The sequence below is a fragment of the Barbatula barbatula genome (genome assembly GCF_947034865.1).
Source record: "Barbatula barbatula genome assembly, chromosome: 17".
Taxonomy (NCBI): Eukaryota; Metazoa; Chordata; class Actinopteri; order Cypriniformes; family Nemacheilidae; genus Barbatula; species Barbatula barbatula.
The window spans coordinates 21,090,181-21,109,667 of NC_136780.1; the positions used below are offsets into that span (position 1 = coordinate 21,090,181).

Genomic DNA, 19,487 nt, shown 5'->3' on the forward strand with positions numbered 1-19,487 from the left:
ATTAAACCCCAAAATGTATTGGTGACTGAATTATTTTTGTTTTTTATGCTCTTAACAATGTGATTAAAAATGGAAAAAAATATGACACACTACAATAACAACGTAGTCTAGTGTGTCATCTGAGTGACGGTCCAACATCAGGTAATAAAGCTACAAAACATTTGGAAATGTTATTTAAATAAACAGACAGCCTACTTACTCATTTTTCGGATTTTGGAAGGTGTAGGTTATGTGAAAAAAGTTTAAACTTGTCGTGAATACAAGACCCTTGTCTGTCGGCGGCCTCCCTCTATGTCACCTTTAGCAGCAGCAGCGCGCCAGCGCCGCGTCAGGCACGGTGCTGGTGTGCAAAGATACAGAAAACACGACGCAGCCGCCACAGAGCTGACACGCAACAGAAACGCCACGCTCACGCCACTCAAACATGTGGCGCGCGTTATAGTCGCGCGATACAACGAATCGATAATGAAATTCGTTGCCAACATTTTTAATAATCGATTTTTATCGATTCGTTGTTGCAGCCCTAGTTGTAATACTTCACTGCTGGGAATTAACAACAACAGGCTCATTTTAAAGTAATAAAATATTTGTAATATTTACATTTAGTCATTTAGCAGACGCTTTTATCCAAACCGACTTACTAAGAGTTCGCGGAGCAATAAGCGATATGTCATAAAAGAGCAATAGTACGATAGGTGCTAATACAAAGTTACTAGTTTCATTAAAAGCTAGACCAATACCTGTTGAGAGAAGAGAGTGGGTTAGTGTACGTCAAGTATTCACAGAAGAGCTGGGTTTTAAGTAATTTTTTGAAGGTTGTGAGAGATGTGGTTGACCGGACCGCGTATTTCATACACACTGGTAATTCAAAGTGCTTTTTATGAATGCAAATAGGCCTATGCTAAATAAATGACCGGTCATGCTTTAAATCATGCAAAAATCAAGTGAAAACAGGCTGGTGAATATTTTTAATTTAAGCCACGTGGGGCCTTTTAGGTGTATGTGTGTGTTTAAGGTCATTCTCAGCAGCGCCCCTGTAGGCTGGAGCAGGAACTGTAATAGCAGATTAACACACGCCGTTCACACGTCTCAATTGTTTGACTGGCTTGTCCCAGAGAAGCTTAAGGTTCATTTTTCAAACTGACCAAGCATTAAATATTGTTACATCGCCCTACATTACATATTTCTAATTGTTGCACTAAAATGTTGAGTTAGGTGCAGTGGCGGTTCTACATTGAATTGCAACCCGGGCGAGAACACCTTTGAGCATACGTAAGAGTTATTAAACCTACAATTAACATTAGCCCTTCAGATGGATACAGTAATCATACCACAGAGAGAACATTATAGTTGCATACCTTTATCTTTTCAGCATGCAGGGGCGCCAATTTGCCAATTCACCACATGATGAATGAATGATAGATAATAGAAAACCGCTTCGTGACGGCCCAGTTTTATTTTTTCACTGCTCGTGCCGGTGCCGCCCCCCCATGTGACATGAAAAAATTGCCGCCCCGGGCGACTGCTCGGTTCGCCCGTGCCTAAAACCGCTACTGGTTAGGTGTATTGAAATAGCAATGTTATAAAGCCTTGTCTGTGAAACCAGGCCATTAAGTTATAGTTTAAAACTCTAAAATCTTAAGTGAAGGTAAGAAATGACAACGCTGTCAAACAGATCATACATCACCGTCTAACAGGGGACCAAAGTCAATTTGTTCAACAAACTCACTATTTCACGCTATTTGCACACAAGTTCAGTGTCAAACTAATATATACGGTCATGCCAATAAATATCCTTAACATGAGCATTGTTAAACAGGACACCATTTTTTCCAGATGAAGGATGCATTAAATTACAAGAGCACACAAACACATCTACACCACAGATATTAAGTAGAGACAACAGGGCTGAACTTTACGTGAATACTGGCAGGGCTGAAATCACAATGCTATAGAGTTCATGTTATTTCTGTTAGGACTCTGTCCTTCCTGTCTCCAGCTTTCAAGCTCCCTGGGCAGAGTCGTGACATTGCCACGTCTTTCGGGTTTCTGTTGTGTTATGTGTGGAGACATGTGGCTTTATGTTGTTACTTAATGCCACGTGTCTTCCTGTTATGTCTCTCAGCCCCACCCTCCTATCTCCTGTAATTTCATTAGGGTTTCATTCCCATCGTCTGTTTTGTAATTCACCTCGTTAGGGTTTTATTCCCATCAGATGTCACCACTCTCCCCATGTAATCACTCCTCGTTAGTGTCTCCCTTTATATAGTCTTAGTTTCCCTCTGTTCAGTGTCGGTGCATTGTCTATATCAATGTCTATGTTTGTGCCCAACACTGATGTCTTTCGTGCATGGTATTATCCCCCTGGTTCCTGTTACAGTTTGTGAATTTATTATTTTCCACTTTTCTAGAGACTTTGTTTTGTCCCCCTCGTGGGAAGTGTCTGTTTTGCTAGTGTTTCTTGTGCTTGTTTTTCCCCATTCGGGTGTTTGATTTAATAAAGTTTTTTGTTATACCTTCGTCTGCCTGCATCTGGGTTCTGTCCAAAACCATTTTGTGACAATTTCTGAGTGAAATGATGTAAAGATTTCACATTTAATAACTAAATTTCACACTCCGTATCATATAATGTAATGAAAATGTTCATAAAACATCAGCTCTTGCCATCAAAATAACCTCTTGTTTGAGGTCAAAAAAGTTTAATGTTATTTATTGTTGCACTAAAATGTTTAGTTGGTTGTATTAAAATATGAATGTTATAAAGTTGTTTAATGTTCATAATATAATTAATTCAAAAGAAAATATTCAGTGCATTGAATCAACATAAAAGTTTGAGTTTAAACCTCTAAAGTCTGTAGTGAAAGTAACCATGATGTCAAACAGATCACACAGGGGACCAACATTTTTATTTTTTCAACAAATTTCATTATACATTTTTCTTCGAGTTTAACATCTTTATGTCCGTTTCTACATAAACTGTTTATTTCACATGAAACATTAAGAAATTAAAGTCACCTTCATTGAACATATTGACTTTGGACCCGTTTCTGCTGTAAAGTGACAAGACTTTAAAATTCATAAACATTTTGGAGGTCTAAACACAAAATTTCATGTTGATTTAATTCATTGATTTAATGACATTAAATTTTGTAGACTGAAAGACTTTATTTCAGTTATGAAGAATTTGGTTCCAAAATGAGAACTCGATAAAAAATGTAAAAAAACTATTTAAAATTATGTTATTTTATTGTGTCAGTCAGCTGTATTTTTTATTATGTTACTATGAAGATTTTCAGCTGTTTCAGATAAATGATGTCTTTAATCAGTATCAAAATGCTGAGCGAAGCCTGCTTGAATTTGTCTCCCAGGTTTGAAAAACTGTCCCTTGCACTTTCGTCGCGTGAATCTCGTTGCTCTGTGCTTCAAATTGCATTATTAACAAAAATAAACAAGGCTTAAGGGGCATATAAACTTACACGGTACAGATCAGATGCATCAGCCTTTGTAACTTTGCAGCTTAAGGCGGCCGCTCACTGTGCCATTTTATATAGTTATCTAAGATCGTTGCTTGTCGTACTATACGGACATGATCCCAGTTAAAGTCATGTCACACTCTGCGATCTAACCTGTAATTTATGACAGACTGTACGACACATGCAAGAAGATCGTCCGGTATACCGGGTGTTGGCAGTTATACACAAATTCCTCGTTTATCAAACGCTAATAAACCCGCAGAAGAAGTTTGTCATCAGACGGTGACGGTGAAGCGCATACCACGCTCAAAAAAATTTTTCCCTCTGTCATGAAACAGTGGTGATGACACGTTGAACAAATAGTCTAGTTGTACAGTCCACCTCGCTCTTTTCTCTCTGTGTGTTTTTTCTCATTGTTGTCATTGCCGCTGTATTGGTTACGGATTACGCGATCGTCCTAGTAGCTAAACATTTCTCAATCTGCCAAAACTTTATTGGGGGACAAATTTGATCGCAGTGATCATTAATCGGCTATCGGCGATCATGTCAAACTAGCGATGAAAGACTACAGATATTGGCCTAGGATTTAAGAAATTGTTAAAGATTTTCAAAATTTCTGAGACGGCCGAATTTTGGCTAAGATCCTACAGTGTGCCTTTAGGGTAACTTACTCCCTGTGCTCCCTTACCCTAAACTGAAATTCAAATAAAATTAAAGCTGCAAGCAGCCTTTAAGCGGGTTTCGAGGTTTAAAGCAGTCATGCATTCATGAACAGGTTAGGGGGTCACACTTCAACACAGGCATGAAGGATCAAAGTCCAACACACACACACACACACACACACAGAAAAATTACAGGTATGAACTCATAGAAACTTTGCATGATTACAGAAACATGCACATATTCTACAAGCATGTCAAATTATTTGGACAATTCGTTAATGAGTATCAGATTTTCATTGTTGTTGGCTTTTAAATTGAAGCGAAGGTGCTTTCAAACACAAGAAGTCTGAAGTTCCTAGGCCGAGACGTTTATTTTCAAAGCGTATCAGAGCCTGTAGATGTATGTCACGTGATACACAATTGTTTAAGCACTCCAAAAACGTTATTTCGCCCCCAGTGGCCAAATGAGTTCATATTTCTTATAGACTTTCAGGGCCATGAGTCGAACAAGCCCAGCGAGTATCATTTTGATCGGCCTCTGTTAACCCTGTCTAATGAGTGCTCAAAATTCATTGGCCGATGGCGGCCATGTTTTTTGAGGAACGCCAAAGTCCTTTTATACAGTCACGGTGCATGACACAAAGACACACCATACCAAATAATAAGTCGATCGGGCAAACGGTTGCGTAGTTATAGCCCTTTTTCGTGTTCTTTGCTATTATAGCGCCACCTAGTGGCCAAAAACAGAGTCTTTTTTATTGTGACCCCGGACTGAGGGTCTACATCTACGGTCTAAGCCCCGTGAAGATAGCTCAAACGGTTCACGAGTTATGGTCATTTTAGTGAAACTGGCTACTTCCGGTTTTGATGTTTTGATGCCCCCTAGCGACCCTGAATCGAAATTTCAACTTCTTTTTATGATTATTCATATTCACACTCCACAGAATTCATCAGCGTTGGTTTGGTTCCGATCGGGCAAAAATCCAGGGACTAGTTTTTTTATAAAATGCAAATTAGCTAAATGACATCGGAGATAGACATTTTTTAAGTTTGGAGCCAAGGATTCCAATGACACCAAAACTTTGCTGTGCGACATCCGGTTTACGAGCAATGAGCCCAAACGCATTGGCCATCGCTATAGCGCCACCTATGGGCCGATTTGGCTGGGTCACTGTATCTGAGTAACCTGCACAGATACAACCAATTGACAAAGTCTCGAGTTTCTACGACTTACGGTTTGGGCTGGCCGATGCGTTTTATGGTGGAAAAATAATAATAATAATAATAAGAAGAATAAAAATCCTTACAAAAACAATAGGTTTTCAGCACTTCGTGCTCGAAACCCTAATAAGAAGAAGAAGAATAAAAATCACTACAAAAACAATAGGTTTTCAGCACTTCGTGCTCGAAACCCTAATAAGAAGAATAATTAAAGCTGCAAGCAGCATTTAGCGGGTTCGAGCACTTTAAGGCATCTAAAGCATCTTTGCCTTCATCAAGTAGGCCGAGGACTCTCATCCTAAAACACCCAAGTGGACGATACTCCCAACGCCTGAAAAATCATAGATACGGTCAGCAAAGGTTCATAGACACTACGCATGAGTACACACATATGCACATAAAGTACACTTGAGGGGAATCAGCTTTTCAGGTTCATTTGGTCACATCCATTGAAGAAATGACCCCGTCTAAATGCCTAAATGCATTGAGTTGCTGCCATGTGACTGCTGAGTAGCTATTTGGGTTTACATGCAATTAAACTGGTGTACATAATAAAGGTGTGTGTTAAGTTTAGCAAAACAGGATCTTACAACCAGCCAGACATGTTCTATATTTATAGATGTGTAAATATGGAGCAACGTTTAATGTATAGTGCATTATATGTCTAACACTGTGTTCCTGTGAGACAGGAAACGTATCCCTTGTCCGATCACCATCATATTTAGCATGCGTGTTAAGTGTAATAAGATGTATGATTGTACTTAATGGCAAGTCAATTGGATTATTTGTTAAGGAGTAGCGAGCTTTCAGGTAAACTGTTCAGGTAAACTGTTCACTTGAATATAATAAAGAACCCTGTAATGGTCACGCAAATGAAAAAGTTGAACTTGTTTTTGATAGTTATGATCTAGAGAGTCCAGAGACTTGTATGGTGGTGGAAATTTTAAAATCGCTTGAAAAACCTAGGACAAGTTCGCAAAAGTAGGTTCTTAACATCATCACAGATAACTCACAAACTGTTTGATCGACATCAATGGTTCAAGAGCCAAATTTGTTTGGAATTATGAGAACTTTCATATGATATTGATAGTTTGTGTAAATGTCAAATGTCACTAGTTACACAATTGTTAAGGCAACCAAAGATGTGTCAATTTTGCCATTTTTACTATTATAGCGCCACCTAGTGTCCAAACGCCGCGATATTTTGTAAGTCATCTCGGAGTGACAGTCTTCACATATGTTCCAAGCCCTATGATGATATCTCTAATAGTGCTCGAGTTATGGGCATTTTAATGTAATAGGCTCCGCCGATTTAAAATGTTTACGCCCCTAAGCGACCGTGAAAGGAAATTTCAACTTTTTTTGATAATTATTTACATTCACACTCCACAGAAGTCATTTGCATTGGTTTGGATTCGATCGGTCGAAAAACCTAGGACAAGTTCGCGAAAGTAGGTTTTTGACATCATCAGCGATAACTCACGAACCGTTTGATCGACAGAAGCGTGTCCAGAGACAAAGTTGTTCAGAATGTGAAGAGCTATCATATGATGTAAATAGTTTGAGTATATGTCAAATTTCACGTGATATACAATTGTTTATGCACTCCAAAAACGTTACTTCGCCCCCCGGTGGCCGAATGAGTTCATATTTCTTACAGACCTTCAGGACCATGAGTCGAACAAGCCCAGCAAGTGTCGTTTCGATCGAGTTCCGTTAACTCTGTCTAATGAGTGCTCAAACTTCATTGGCCGATGACCGCCATGTTTCTGTAGATACGCCACTGTCCTTTTAGACTGTCATGGTACATGAAACAAAGACACACCATACCAAATAATAAGTCGATCGGGCAAACGGTTGGGTAGTTATAGCCCTTTTCGAGTTCATGTATATTATAGCGCCACCTAGTGGCCAAACGCCAATTCCTTTTTTCTGTGACCCTGAACTGAGAGTCTACAGATATGATCCAATCCCGTGAAGATATCTCAAACGGTTCACGAGTTATGGCCATTTTAGTCAAATGTGCCACTTCCGGTTCAGACGTTTTGGCGCCCCCTAGCAACGGTGAATCTAAATTTCAACTTTTTTTGTCGATAATTATTTACATTCACACCCCACAGAATTTATCAGCGTTGGTTTGGTTCCGATCGGGCAAAAATCCAGTGACTACTTCATTTTTTTTTTATAAAATGCAAATTAGCGAAAACATTTGCATACCGGAAATGAAATCGGAGATATACGTTTTTTAAGTTTTGAGCCAATGATTACAATATTATAAAACACTTGGGTGTGCGCCAAACGGTTTAGGAGTAAAGGGTGCAAACGCGCTTTTCCTCGCTGTAGTGCCACCTATGGGCCGATTTGGCTGGGTCCATGTATCTGAGTAGCCATCAAGACTACTACCATCTGACCGAGTCTCAGCTCTGTCGGCCTTACGGTTTGGGCTGCACGATCAGTTTTACGGCGAATACGGCGGAAAAATAATAATAAAACCTACAAATACAATAGGTTTCAATTGTTTATGCACTCCAAAAACGTTATTTCGCCCCAGTGGCCGAATGAGTTCATATTTCTTACAGACCTTCTTGACCATGAGTCGAACAAGCCCAGCGAGTGTCGTTTCGATCGGCCTCCGTTAAGTCGGTCTAAGGATTGCTCAAACTTCATTGGCCGATGGCGGCCATGTTTTTTTAGATACGCCAATGTCCTTTTCTAGAATCATGGTACATGACACAAAGACACACCATACCAAGAAATTAGTCGATCGGGCAAACTCTTGGGTAGTTATTGCCCTTTTCGAGAAAATGTATATTATAGCGCCACCTAGAGGCCAAACGCCGACTTTTTTATACTGTGACCTCGGACTGAGAGTATAAACATATGGTCCAAGCCTCATGAAGATAGCTCAAACGGTTCACGAGTTATAACCATTTTAATCAAATATGCCCCTTCCAGTTCAGACGTTTTGTCGCCCCCCAGCCACCACGGATCGAAATTTCAACTTTTTTTCGATAATTATTTACATTCATACTCCACAGAATTCATCAGCGTTGGTTTGGTTCCGATCCGGCAAAAATCCAGAGACTAGTTCATTTTTTATTTTTTTGCATAAAATAATAAAACCCTCAAATAAAATAGGGCTCGAACCCTAATAAAACCAACAAATACAATAGGTTTCTAGCTCTTCGCGCTCGAACTCTAAAAATCCTTACAAAAACAATAGGTTTTCAGCACTTCGTGCTCGAAACCCTAATTATTTTCAAAAAATGTAACAATTTCCGTAACTCAATAAAGATTTTTAACATTCAAAGGCAAAGCTGCAGTAAAGAAGGTTCAGTTAAACCATCATTTTAGTTTTAGTCGACAAAATCTATATTATATTTAGTCTAGAAAAATCGAACTGGTTTAACTAATTTAATTGATGTAATTAAATGTTCCATGCAAAGATAAACTTTTGACATTTGACAAGAGCAGCATTCCTTACATGCTCACAGCAGCATGTTGTGGATGTATTTGCAGTAACAAGTCTCTGTACTTGCTCTACCGCAGCAGATCTATTCCGCCAAGACCAAATACATTTATATGTCAAGTACACTTCCATGCTAAACCCTAAACCCCATGACAGAACTAGTTCAACTCTATGAAACCCATTTAAGATTAGTTCAGATTAGTTCGGTTCATTTAAGTCTTGGGTCATTTAAGTTTTTAGTTTTGGACTCTTAAGCGACTTTTATGAAACAGCCCTCTGGAAAATCTGTTTTCATTACATTTCCCATAGACAATTGTCTGGGCTCATTATCATGATTACATACATCTGTGTCTGTTTAAACCCTGCTCAGATTGTGTCATACTGAGCGGTCTCTGTCTGAGTACATTGCCTTGCGCCACCCCACCCCTGGATCGCATCGATCTTGCATAAAATTGCATTTGGATCCTCAACCGTGTGTTTTCAAGCAGGCCGTGAAATGTTTTTGAATTTTTGTTTTTGTTTTATCTGCTTGTGATTATGATATGTTACGTGTCTTTATTATTGTGTTCGTTTATACACTTTGTGTAGTTTTTAAAATGTGCTAGAAGAATAATCATCATATCGTATTGTATACGTTTTCTTTCAGTCCCAGAGCAGTACAAGGTGTTGGTGTCTACTGATGGTAAAAATGTGAAGGATTTTTGCCTGACACTGGTGGACTCCAACAATCAGCGCAGTAAGACAACCTATGTGATAAGCGAAGGATTTGAAAAGGTAAGAATTTTTTTTAAATACAATATATAAATATGGTTTTGTCTGATCTTGTTTTGTTTGTGCACCTATACTGTTTACAGTAAATTAGACAGCAGAGAACTGCATCTCAATAGAGAGGCCAGTAGAATGTCTATAACCCCACCCTAAACACGCTCCTCTCCGGACCACACGTCGCTCGAACACGTAGTTTAGGGCCTACCCTAGCAAAGGCTCTGTACACTCTATGTTTTAGCTTAGTCCTGCACACCGAGAGTAATCCAAGATCCCCAGACCTAAGAGACCAAGTAGGGTTGTGAGGTAGTTCACCCATTGGGCGTCTTCAACATGTTTAATCTCAGCTGCTAGGCTGCTGACCAATAGTAAGAAATGTGATCGCATTACCGGTTACATTTAGAATAGAGTTGAAATCTTAGTCTTTTTTTATAACTCTTTACATGGTTGAGCTCCAGGTTACCTTTCTGTTTTGGTACTATTAACTCTGTAAGAAAGTGAATTACAGTAGTCAAGACGTGTGGTGGTGAATGCAAGAATAACGGTTTCAAAATAGAAACATTTTAACTTAAGCAAGGCGACCATTTAACAACAGAATGACTCTGTTTATCGAACTGAAGTCCTGAGTTTTTCACACACACAGAGTAACATGAGAACTTGATCTGAGATCACCACATCATAAAAATTTTGGAAGCATATTGGTAGCAGTTTTCTATTTAACATACAATAACCAAAATGGCAATGCAGTGTGTAAAATGACAATGCAATTATGTATTTATACATTTCAAATAACAGATGTGGAACATTAGGTGCAAAATGAAAATGAACATTCAGTATGTAGGTTTCTACATCAGTTTTAATAGATCATTTAATGCTCTAAGTTGCAAAATTAAAAAACCTTCCCATGATTTATTACATCTAAGATGGTCAGGCAAAACTGTAGGAAATGATCATTCAAATGTTATTTTCCCTAAATGCATAAACAATAAATATTGCATTTTCATTTACACACAGCCCGTTGAGTGTTGAAATATTCAATGTGGACTTGAAAATGCATTTTGAGCTGGCCACGCCCCCCTCCCTGATACAGCGTCATAGCCAATACCAATATGCTTCCATTAAAAAATCAATTGGTCCAAACGATACAACTTCAGTAATTTTTCTCATTTAAGGCCAAAATATTCTGCGAAAGCCATCATTTCAGATCCTGTAAGCATGTTAAAACGCCTCAATAGAACTCAAATCTTTGCGTTTAAGTGGAAAGTACAACTGGGTGTCGTCAGCATATAAATTAAAAGACACTCCATGTCTGGAAAACAAAGATCTCAGTGGCGGCATGTGCTGTATAAGGAGAAAACTGTGGGAGCTAGGATTGATGCCTGTGGAACACCAGAAGACAGGTGTGCTACTGAAGAACAAACAGAGAAATTACTATAAGATCAATAGGACCAAATCCATGTTAACACGGTACCCTGAATGCCAACATAACTTTCCAAACGAAAAATTAAAAGGTTATGATCAACCTTATCGAATGCTGTGCTGAGATCTAGAAGGACCAAAGATGCAACATTCTCATTATCAGCAGACAGCAAAATATCATTTGTGACTTTCAAAAACGCAGATTCTGTACAATATAATTTTCTATAACCCGACTGAAAAGTTTCGTAAAATGAATTTGAACTCGGAAAAGACTGAAATTGAGAGACTACAAGCATATTTGAGATTCTTAAAATAAACGGGAGATTTTAATTGGACTTTCTTCAGAAAAGGAGTGACGGAAGCATATTTTAGGCCGTTTTTGGCTCCCTGCATAGTGTATATAGTATTTGTATCTGACTAGTGACTTTTTCTCACTATATTTTCTTTTTCACACTCAAAGTGAAAGCTGCTTCAGCAAAAATACATTTGAATTGAAAATTATTATTATGTACTCTTTCCCCGCCAGCCAAAAAGTTGCCAGCCAGCGTTTTTTATCATTTTCATTTTCACAGCATAGTTTGTTTTGTTTAAAAGCAGATACTGTGTTCTTCTTTCTTCATTTGTTCTTTTTTTATCACATTTTTATTGCTGTAATAACTCGACTTTGGCAGGGATGTTTGATTTTTTGATCTATAAAATTGTATAGATGGTTACGTATTTTAGAAAAGGGTCTCTAACAATAGGTTCATCTTATTTGGGGGTCTTTGGCTTTTCCCCTGCTATACACCATGACGAGTCACACTGATCACTAATGCGAGGGTGAGAACATAATCATTTGTTGTTATTTGATTTTTTTCTGTTGTTTCATTCATTTATTCACGGATTAATTTATCTGTTTATTCATCACTGTTTATATTATTCGTGACATAACGGTAATGCCACGAATCCTAAACTAATACTCTAAACGTGGAAAATAAAGTGAAAATTAGAGTATTTTATAAAACAATCCACAAAGTCACACAGGTGTAATGTAAGCTAATCGTTATGTTTATGATGAACGTCTGCGCTGGTACTGTCAGACGCAGGCTTTATACGTCAGTGTCCGAAATCAAAGCTGGGAAACAAGACACATCACAGTATATTAGATCCATGTATCTGTAATGAGCGCTCTTAAAGGGGCAGCAGCATAATAAAGATCCCTGTTTATAAAGTTCATCATACAACAAAAGATGGGCTCAAAACACTCACTCATATAAAAGGAATTGTGTTCTTCTTATATGAACGGTCAAGATAAAAAAAACGTAGCATGCAATTTGAAGATTTGCTTTATATACACTTTTAATACAGTACACCTTAAACTTTGTGTCGAAAGAGTTTATATATTAGCAATAACATCAATAATCATTATAACTTATTTTTATAAAGAACTAGGCAGAACATTAAAGCCCTGGCAGTGGCAGAAAGCTTTGGTTTTATAATTAATTTGATCAAAATAAAATATGTATTGTAAATCTCAACTTAAACATTTAACACAATGTGCTTTTTTACAACAGTATTTCCTTTAAAGTGTTTGCAAATCAAGTATTATTGCACTTTTATTCATTATAGCAGTACTTTTAAAATAAAAAAGTGCACAATACACTACTTTTGAATTAATTATTGAATTTGACGCATGATATAGTTAATCGCAGAAAAGTCATGCGATTAATCGTGATTACAAAATTTAATTGTTGCCCAGCACTACTATACGTATATATGTATATATATGTCATGGGAGGGAGGGGGGGAAGGGAGGGAAGAACCCAAGAGACAGTGGTGAGACAACAAAGGCTTTAATGAAAAACACAAAGCAAAAGCCCACAATGGGGTAACGAACAAGAGAACAAGGTACTAAATAAAACTTCACACGACTGGGACCAAACTAAATAAACACAGCAACAAAACAGGGTATAATACGTCCAATGCCGGGAGTAATCCACAGGGTCTCGCACGAGGCAAGACAAAGTGGCACAGGACAGCAAAAACAAGGGTATGAAATAGGGAGACTAACAAATGATAATAAACAAGGGAGAGGTGTCGGGAATGAAACACAGAAGGGAAGCTAAACGAGAAAATGAGACATTGTTTCAGGCAGGTCTGGGTGAGCATTTGCTTTTAGATAGAATGTATCTTTTAAATTTTTACGTGTCTAATGTATGCATGTGCAGCTCATAACACACCAAAGACACAGAAAACCCCCGTATCTTGCTACCGATCTCCCCTTTAAATAAAAATCTAGGGTTTTGCTGGTTTTCTTCTATTAGTGATGAAAAGTAGGCGGAACTAGATGTTTTTTAGGCCTTTCCTGTATTTTCGAATAACCACACAATAATGTTCATATTTTAAGAATAATTATATGAGAAATGAACTAGTGAACGTGTTTTCAAAGTAATTTTTGCAATCAGCCTTTTGGTTAGAAAAAAATGACTAAATGTAAAATGGTGTTTAGTTTTAATTTATATTTTAATCAATTGAGATAAAAATGTAGGCAAGTCAGAAGTTCACTCGTTTGTAATGAGCCGCGCTCTGCAGGAAAATACCCTTAATTTACCAAAGTATTAAAATGACATATCAGCCAACATTTTTATTGTAATATCATTAGCTTAGTAATGACATTTGTAGTATCCACAAATGTAATATTGTTTCACTACTAGGAGCCAAAAAAAGCTAATAATGTTGAAAAAAATGGTTTCTTAACCTTTTCTCAATGAATAACATTTCATAGGAGAGAGACAGAGGTTCGCACGTTTTTGATTCATCCAGCTGCTTAGTGTCACACAGTGTGAGTATATAATCCATATTATAATGGAAAGATCAGCAGCAGCTATCGCAATAATGTCGTTGTGGCACATTGAGTAACATTAGTTAATCCCTCTTTATCAATGCCTGTCTGAGAGATGTTTGTTTATTTCCCATACATGATACTGTATATTTAATAAATTATGTTTTTTTTTTCACAGGATATCCCCATTGACATCGATGTAGAGAAGTACCTTGGAGACATTGTGCAGGTGAACATTGAAAAGGACGATGCTCCCTGGTATTGTAGTCATATCCAAGTGAAAACTCCCTCTGGAAAGTCCTTAGAGTTCCCATGTTATTCCTGGTTAGACAAAGAGAAAGTGAAGATCAGAGAGGGCAGTGGTATGTACAGACTCACTTTGTTCATTATCTAGTTGTTAATAAAGCATTATTATTGTTGTTGTTGTTTTGTGTTTGTTTTATGTATTTCATTGTTGTTCACTTAGCTCGATTGCCTCAGGATGACACCGACATTTTTATAAAGCAAAGGCAAGAAGAACTTGAATCTAGGAAGAAAATATTCAGGTTTGATGAAACGATATTTGTTTACTGTAGCTTTTCTTTTTTTCTCTCTATAGACACAGTTTATTCTAATATGCAGATTTATTATCAATGTTTTATTAATAATGTTTTTTATTGGTAGCGTTGTAGTGTATATTCTTTATAATAATACATTTTATTTTCTAAAGTGCTTAGGTGCTTTACACAAAAATGCAACAAAAATAAAATGCACAACAATGCCAATGCAGTCATTTCTCAAAAGCTATTTAAAAACTACAAATGAACTGATATTGTAGCCCAAAAAAAAAATGTTTTCAGTGAAGACTTAAAAACACTAAAAGAGGCTGCATTTCTCAACTCTGAGGGGAGAGATTGGGCAGATTTTTCTTGCTTGTTTTAAGCAACAAATTCACAGAATTTTCATATCTTTTGTCTAAAAACAAGGCTTATTTTCTAAGGTCATTTTCTCATGTCTAAAAGAAAAACGTTTTCCTGATGTGGACAGGGAAACATGACAAAAATACTAAGTATGAAAGTCATATTTTGCAGTGTAGGTCTGTCTTGTCCATTTCTGTTGAAAGGGGTACCTCAACCCCCAAGATTAGATACTTGAGGAGAACATCTTTTCCCATGAACTAGACACCTCAGTGGGAAAGAAAGGAAGACCCTGACATGATTGTGATTTTACTGTCTTTGACAGGAAGCACTCTTCTAGCTTGGTTTTAGAACATCCTCAAAGCTGGAGTGTTCAAGTATTGGAATCAGAGTTAAAAATCAGAACTTTGGCGAAAATTCGCACCGCGCTAACCAATCAGAAGCTTGCACTAGTAGGGCCGTGATTATGACATAGTGCGCGGAGGCAGAAATCCGAAACAACAATGAAGGACTGAGTCTCCGAGAGATCTGATGGACCCAAACACGGCACCGAACGAATCAACGTAGTTCTTCAGCCTTCCGTAGGACATAATGCACAGCTACCCTCTCAACAAAATCCATGTCAGCCGTTTCGCAACAAGACTGGAGCCGCCTGGTAGAAGCCCCTCCCATGATGTGAATTTGCTCTATAATGAAGGGAATTTCACACACAAATGATGCGAGTAAACTCAAAATGTTCAAGCGTGCAACTACACGTGAATAGCGCGATTTACCGCGTTTGGTGTGAACACTATAAGACAACGTGGTGCCTCCGCAAACACGGCTCCAGAAATGCAAACCAGGCCTTCATTATCAAATAGTGCCAGGCAGGAGGTATGCCTTCAGAAAGGCAACTTTTCTCAGTGCACATTAGCAGCTCCCACTAGCTGCCCTTGCATGCTCCAGTCCCAAACATGAAAGACACAACTTGTCTGTCCCCACCTGTAATGAAATGTACATTTTAAATATTAAGCCGACCAGATAAGACAAAATTCGTCAGAACTACTGAGTGCCTAGCGCCAATCAGATTTGAAGTAACATTCTTTATATGTAATCATGCAGAGCCATTTCCCAATTTTTCGTCATCATTCAACGTAGTGCTGAATACCACTTTTTATATTTTTATGTTTGCTTTCATCACACTTTGTTGAGATTCATTAAATGGAGACGTACCAAAAATGGGTAAACAACTTGATTTTTAGTTTTAGTGGAGATAGAATATTCATCATATTCAGTCTATGGTGTGGAATTACTTGATAAAATCTTAAGGATTCTAGTATTCTATTGTAGGAATGACTGAACATGCATGTCAAGAAAGATCTTCTCTCAAGTTTGGAGGAAAGTACTACTGCAAATACGTGCATTTCCCTTTAAAATATTTCCCCTTTCATAGTATAAATTTGGACAAGCCTTTCATGCCAAATGGAAGTTTCCTTTGTACATGCCAATTCTCAGATATAATTTCCCCTAAAAAAAGCGTCCAACAAACGGCTTATTTACTCATTTATAAATTAATCTGGCCTTTACATAAAAAGAACCAAATAAATAAATAATGCTTTACCTTGTGATAATTCTTGGTGTAATTGTACAAGTAAATGATGTCATTTTTCTTGTTCAAGATGGAGACTGAGCCGCGAAGGCTTTCCTAGGAACCTAGATGCCAAATTGAATGAACTGCCTTTAGACGTTCGGTTTGATGAAGAAAAATCATCAGACTTTATGTGGAATTACATTAAAGTGTAAGTTTGACCAAATGTGTCATGACCACAGTACTTGTTTTTATATTGGTTTTTTTTCTCTCGATTTTACAAAGTTGTCTATAAATGTCTAAAATCATATATTCTATTTCAGGCTGGTGGCAGACAAAATTGACGCGTTTAGAAGTTATTTTCAGTCCTGGGATAAAATAGCAGATTTTAAAAATATATTTGTTAGAAACATCAATAAGACACCTCTTCTAGGTTTGAAAAGTTTCTTTATCTAGAACGATTGTGGGAAACTAACAATTTGGGGGCATACATAAGTGAAAAGCCTTTGACAGTTGACTGAAATTTCTTTTTTGATAATTGGACAGCGAAAGTGGTGGAAGACTGGAATAAGGATGACATGTTTGGCTATCAGTTTTTGAAAGGCTGCAATCCTGTCATGATCAAGAAGTGTGTGAATCTTCCAGAGAAATTTCCAGTCACACATGATATGGTGAAGGGCTTTCTGAACAGAGGTCTCACCTTACAAGAGGAAATAAAGGTCAGAAACTTGGAATTGATAACTGACAGCTGTTCTGTGTATTTACAAGACTTGCTGGTTGTGATGTGATTTTAGCTTACAGACTTCTTTGTTTCAAACTATACAATTGTGTGCGCTTAATAAAATATCTCTGTGTTTACAGGCAGGAAACATCTACATAGCGGATTATGAAATCTTGGATGGATTGGAAGCCAATAAGACTCTTCAAAACACCCAGTACTATTTGACTGCACCCATCTGCCTACTGTACAACAACAGACACAAACAAATTGTGCCAATTGCCATTCAGGTACGTGTCCCATAAAGAATCAGTGTGAACTGAAAATATTAATTACCCAAGTAAAAGTGAGGGAATTTGCTCCGAAGTATCTGTTGTTTTACCAAAATGTCTGCTTGGCTTTAACAGCTCAGTCAAAAACCAGGGGAAAGTAGCCCGATCTTTCTCCCAAATGACAATGAATACGATTGGATGCTTGCCAAGATGTGGGTAAAATCTTCAGACTTTAATGTACACCAGCTGGTCACACACCTTCTCAAGACACATTTGCTATCGGAGGTTTTTGAAGTAGCCATGTACAGACAGCTGTCTACTGTCCACCCTGTATACAAGGTAAGAGTCTTTCCATACACAGTCAAGTAAATATTGGTGAAGATTGTGTCACTCATACGATGGTGACGTGGACTGGAATGCATAAACCATTGCGAAGAGATGCAGCGTCAGGTCCTCAGGGAACCATGGTTTAACTGCATAACCTGAGATGTTATTTTACGAAAGGGAACTTGTGCTGCAGGGTTTTAGAACTGGTCCTGGAGGACCCTCAGCCATCCACATTTTGTATGATGATTCCTAATTGGACGCACCCCATTCAAATCTTCCAGTCTCTGCTGATGAATTCAATCAGGTGTGTTAGATGAGGGAGACATACAGATTAGCTGTGTCCCAATTCGAAGGCTGCGCCTAAAAACAAGGTCTCAGTCTTATTTCAGTTTGCCTAGCGGACTTAAAGACAGTTTAGCCCTAACGAGAATATCCAAGTTACTTCACCTACTGCACTTGTTGGCTGGTGACAGCAGCGGAACACAGAGAAAATGTTCAATGATTTGAGAGAATATGATACATTAAAGCATCGACAGGGACGGTTTTCTGCAGATTACATACTTTAATTTTTCAAACAATTTAAACGTATATTCTTTTAAAAATATTCAGCCGTTACAGGCGCCTAATGAATCTTGGGATAGCGGCATCTGTGAGGGATTCTTTCGTACTATCCTTCTCAGCAGGGCTGTGCACAGGGGGGGAGAATCCATTTTTCTCAAGAACAGTACATTTCCCACTATAATCTATTATCTTATTTAAAACCAGTAATCTGTAACATGATATAATATAATATAATATTAAGATCATATTAACAGTAGCCCAGAATGCAAGGGAGAATGTTGACTGTTGACTTGTCAATGTTAATGCATCAATATCACTTTTGGCCAGCAAATAATGTTGAAAAACAGAGTATTTTCAACAAATCACCATTATTATGAAAATGCAATAATGGCTCTGGCATCTATAAATGTTTTCAAATAGTTGCATAATACAACACAAAATATAGATGAACACAATTACTGAGTGCCACAGTGTAATAAGAAGAAAGGCATTTCTAAGAGCGTGTTACCTTACTGCCCTTTTTAGTTTGTTTTGGCCACTGCCCCTAAAAATGTCTGTGCATGGCCCTGCTTCTCAGCCTCGGGAAAGGTCGGATTTTGTGGCTGCGTTTGAACCAGAATTCGAATTAGGACAGCCTTACCAGTCTTCAGTCGCGCTCCTGTGACTCCATCAGTCTTGAAATTCAGCCTTTTGAAGGACACCGCCACATCTAATGTGTAGGGCTGGGGGTCATTTCAGAACAGCTTTGAAACCCTGCCCTTGTGCACGCAATTGGGGAATGAATACCCACTCCACCATGTTGAAGGGATGAGTTGCTTATCGGCTGGCAGTAGTTGCTTCTTTGGAATGTAATAACATTTATCAAGTGGAAGAGGTACTTCTGCAAAATGAATCTTAAATTGAGAAGAAGACCAACATCATTCTGTTTCAGTGGAAAATAAGAGCTCAAAAAACTAATTACAACCAAAAGAATTAAGCCCAGACTGCAGTATAGAATTTAAAGTGTTGAAGCATATCTCTACCCAGACAGAGCTAAAAACCAAACTTTTAATTCATGAAGATCCTTGAAGTTCGGCCATTCAGCTCCCTTAGGAGCTAAATGTGTGTGCTCCATTATATACACGATTTAGCAGTTGGACAAGCAGTTTGCTGAACACAAGATGTGAATGACATGCTCTGCACGTGCCGTAGTGACATCCCTGGCTGTCATCGGTCAATGTCAAGTTGATTAACTTTGTGATTAGACTCATACGGGCCATATCAGACGCATTACCCAATGTTTTCTCAAGGACACGCAGCAAAAGTTTCCTTTCAAA

The 19,487-nt window shown here is 38.0% G+C and overlaps 1 protein-coding gene across 1 annotated transcript in view; it reads left to right on the forward strand.

Annotated features, from left to right (window-relative positions):
* The window catches only part of LOC306907047 (polyunsaturated fatty acid 5-lipoxygenase-like), a gene marked incomplete at both ends in the record, with an annotated part of 44,241 nt that overhangs the window by 19,506 nt on the left and 5,248 nt on the right, over positions 1-19,487 (forward strand). The window contains 5 exons of the mRNA XM_079478874.1: positions 9,472-9,599; positions 14,009-14,192; positions 16,840-17,012; positions 17,155-17,301; positions 17,419-17,622. Of these exons, the coding sequence (XP_079335000.1) occupies positions 9,472-9,599; positions 14,009-14,192; positions 16,840-17,012; positions 17,155-17,301; positions 17,419-17,622 (836 nt within the window). The remainder of the gene's footprint in view (positions 1-9,471; positions 9,600-14,008; positions 14,193-16,839; positions 17,013-17,154; positions 17,302-17,418; positions 17,623-19,487) is intronic.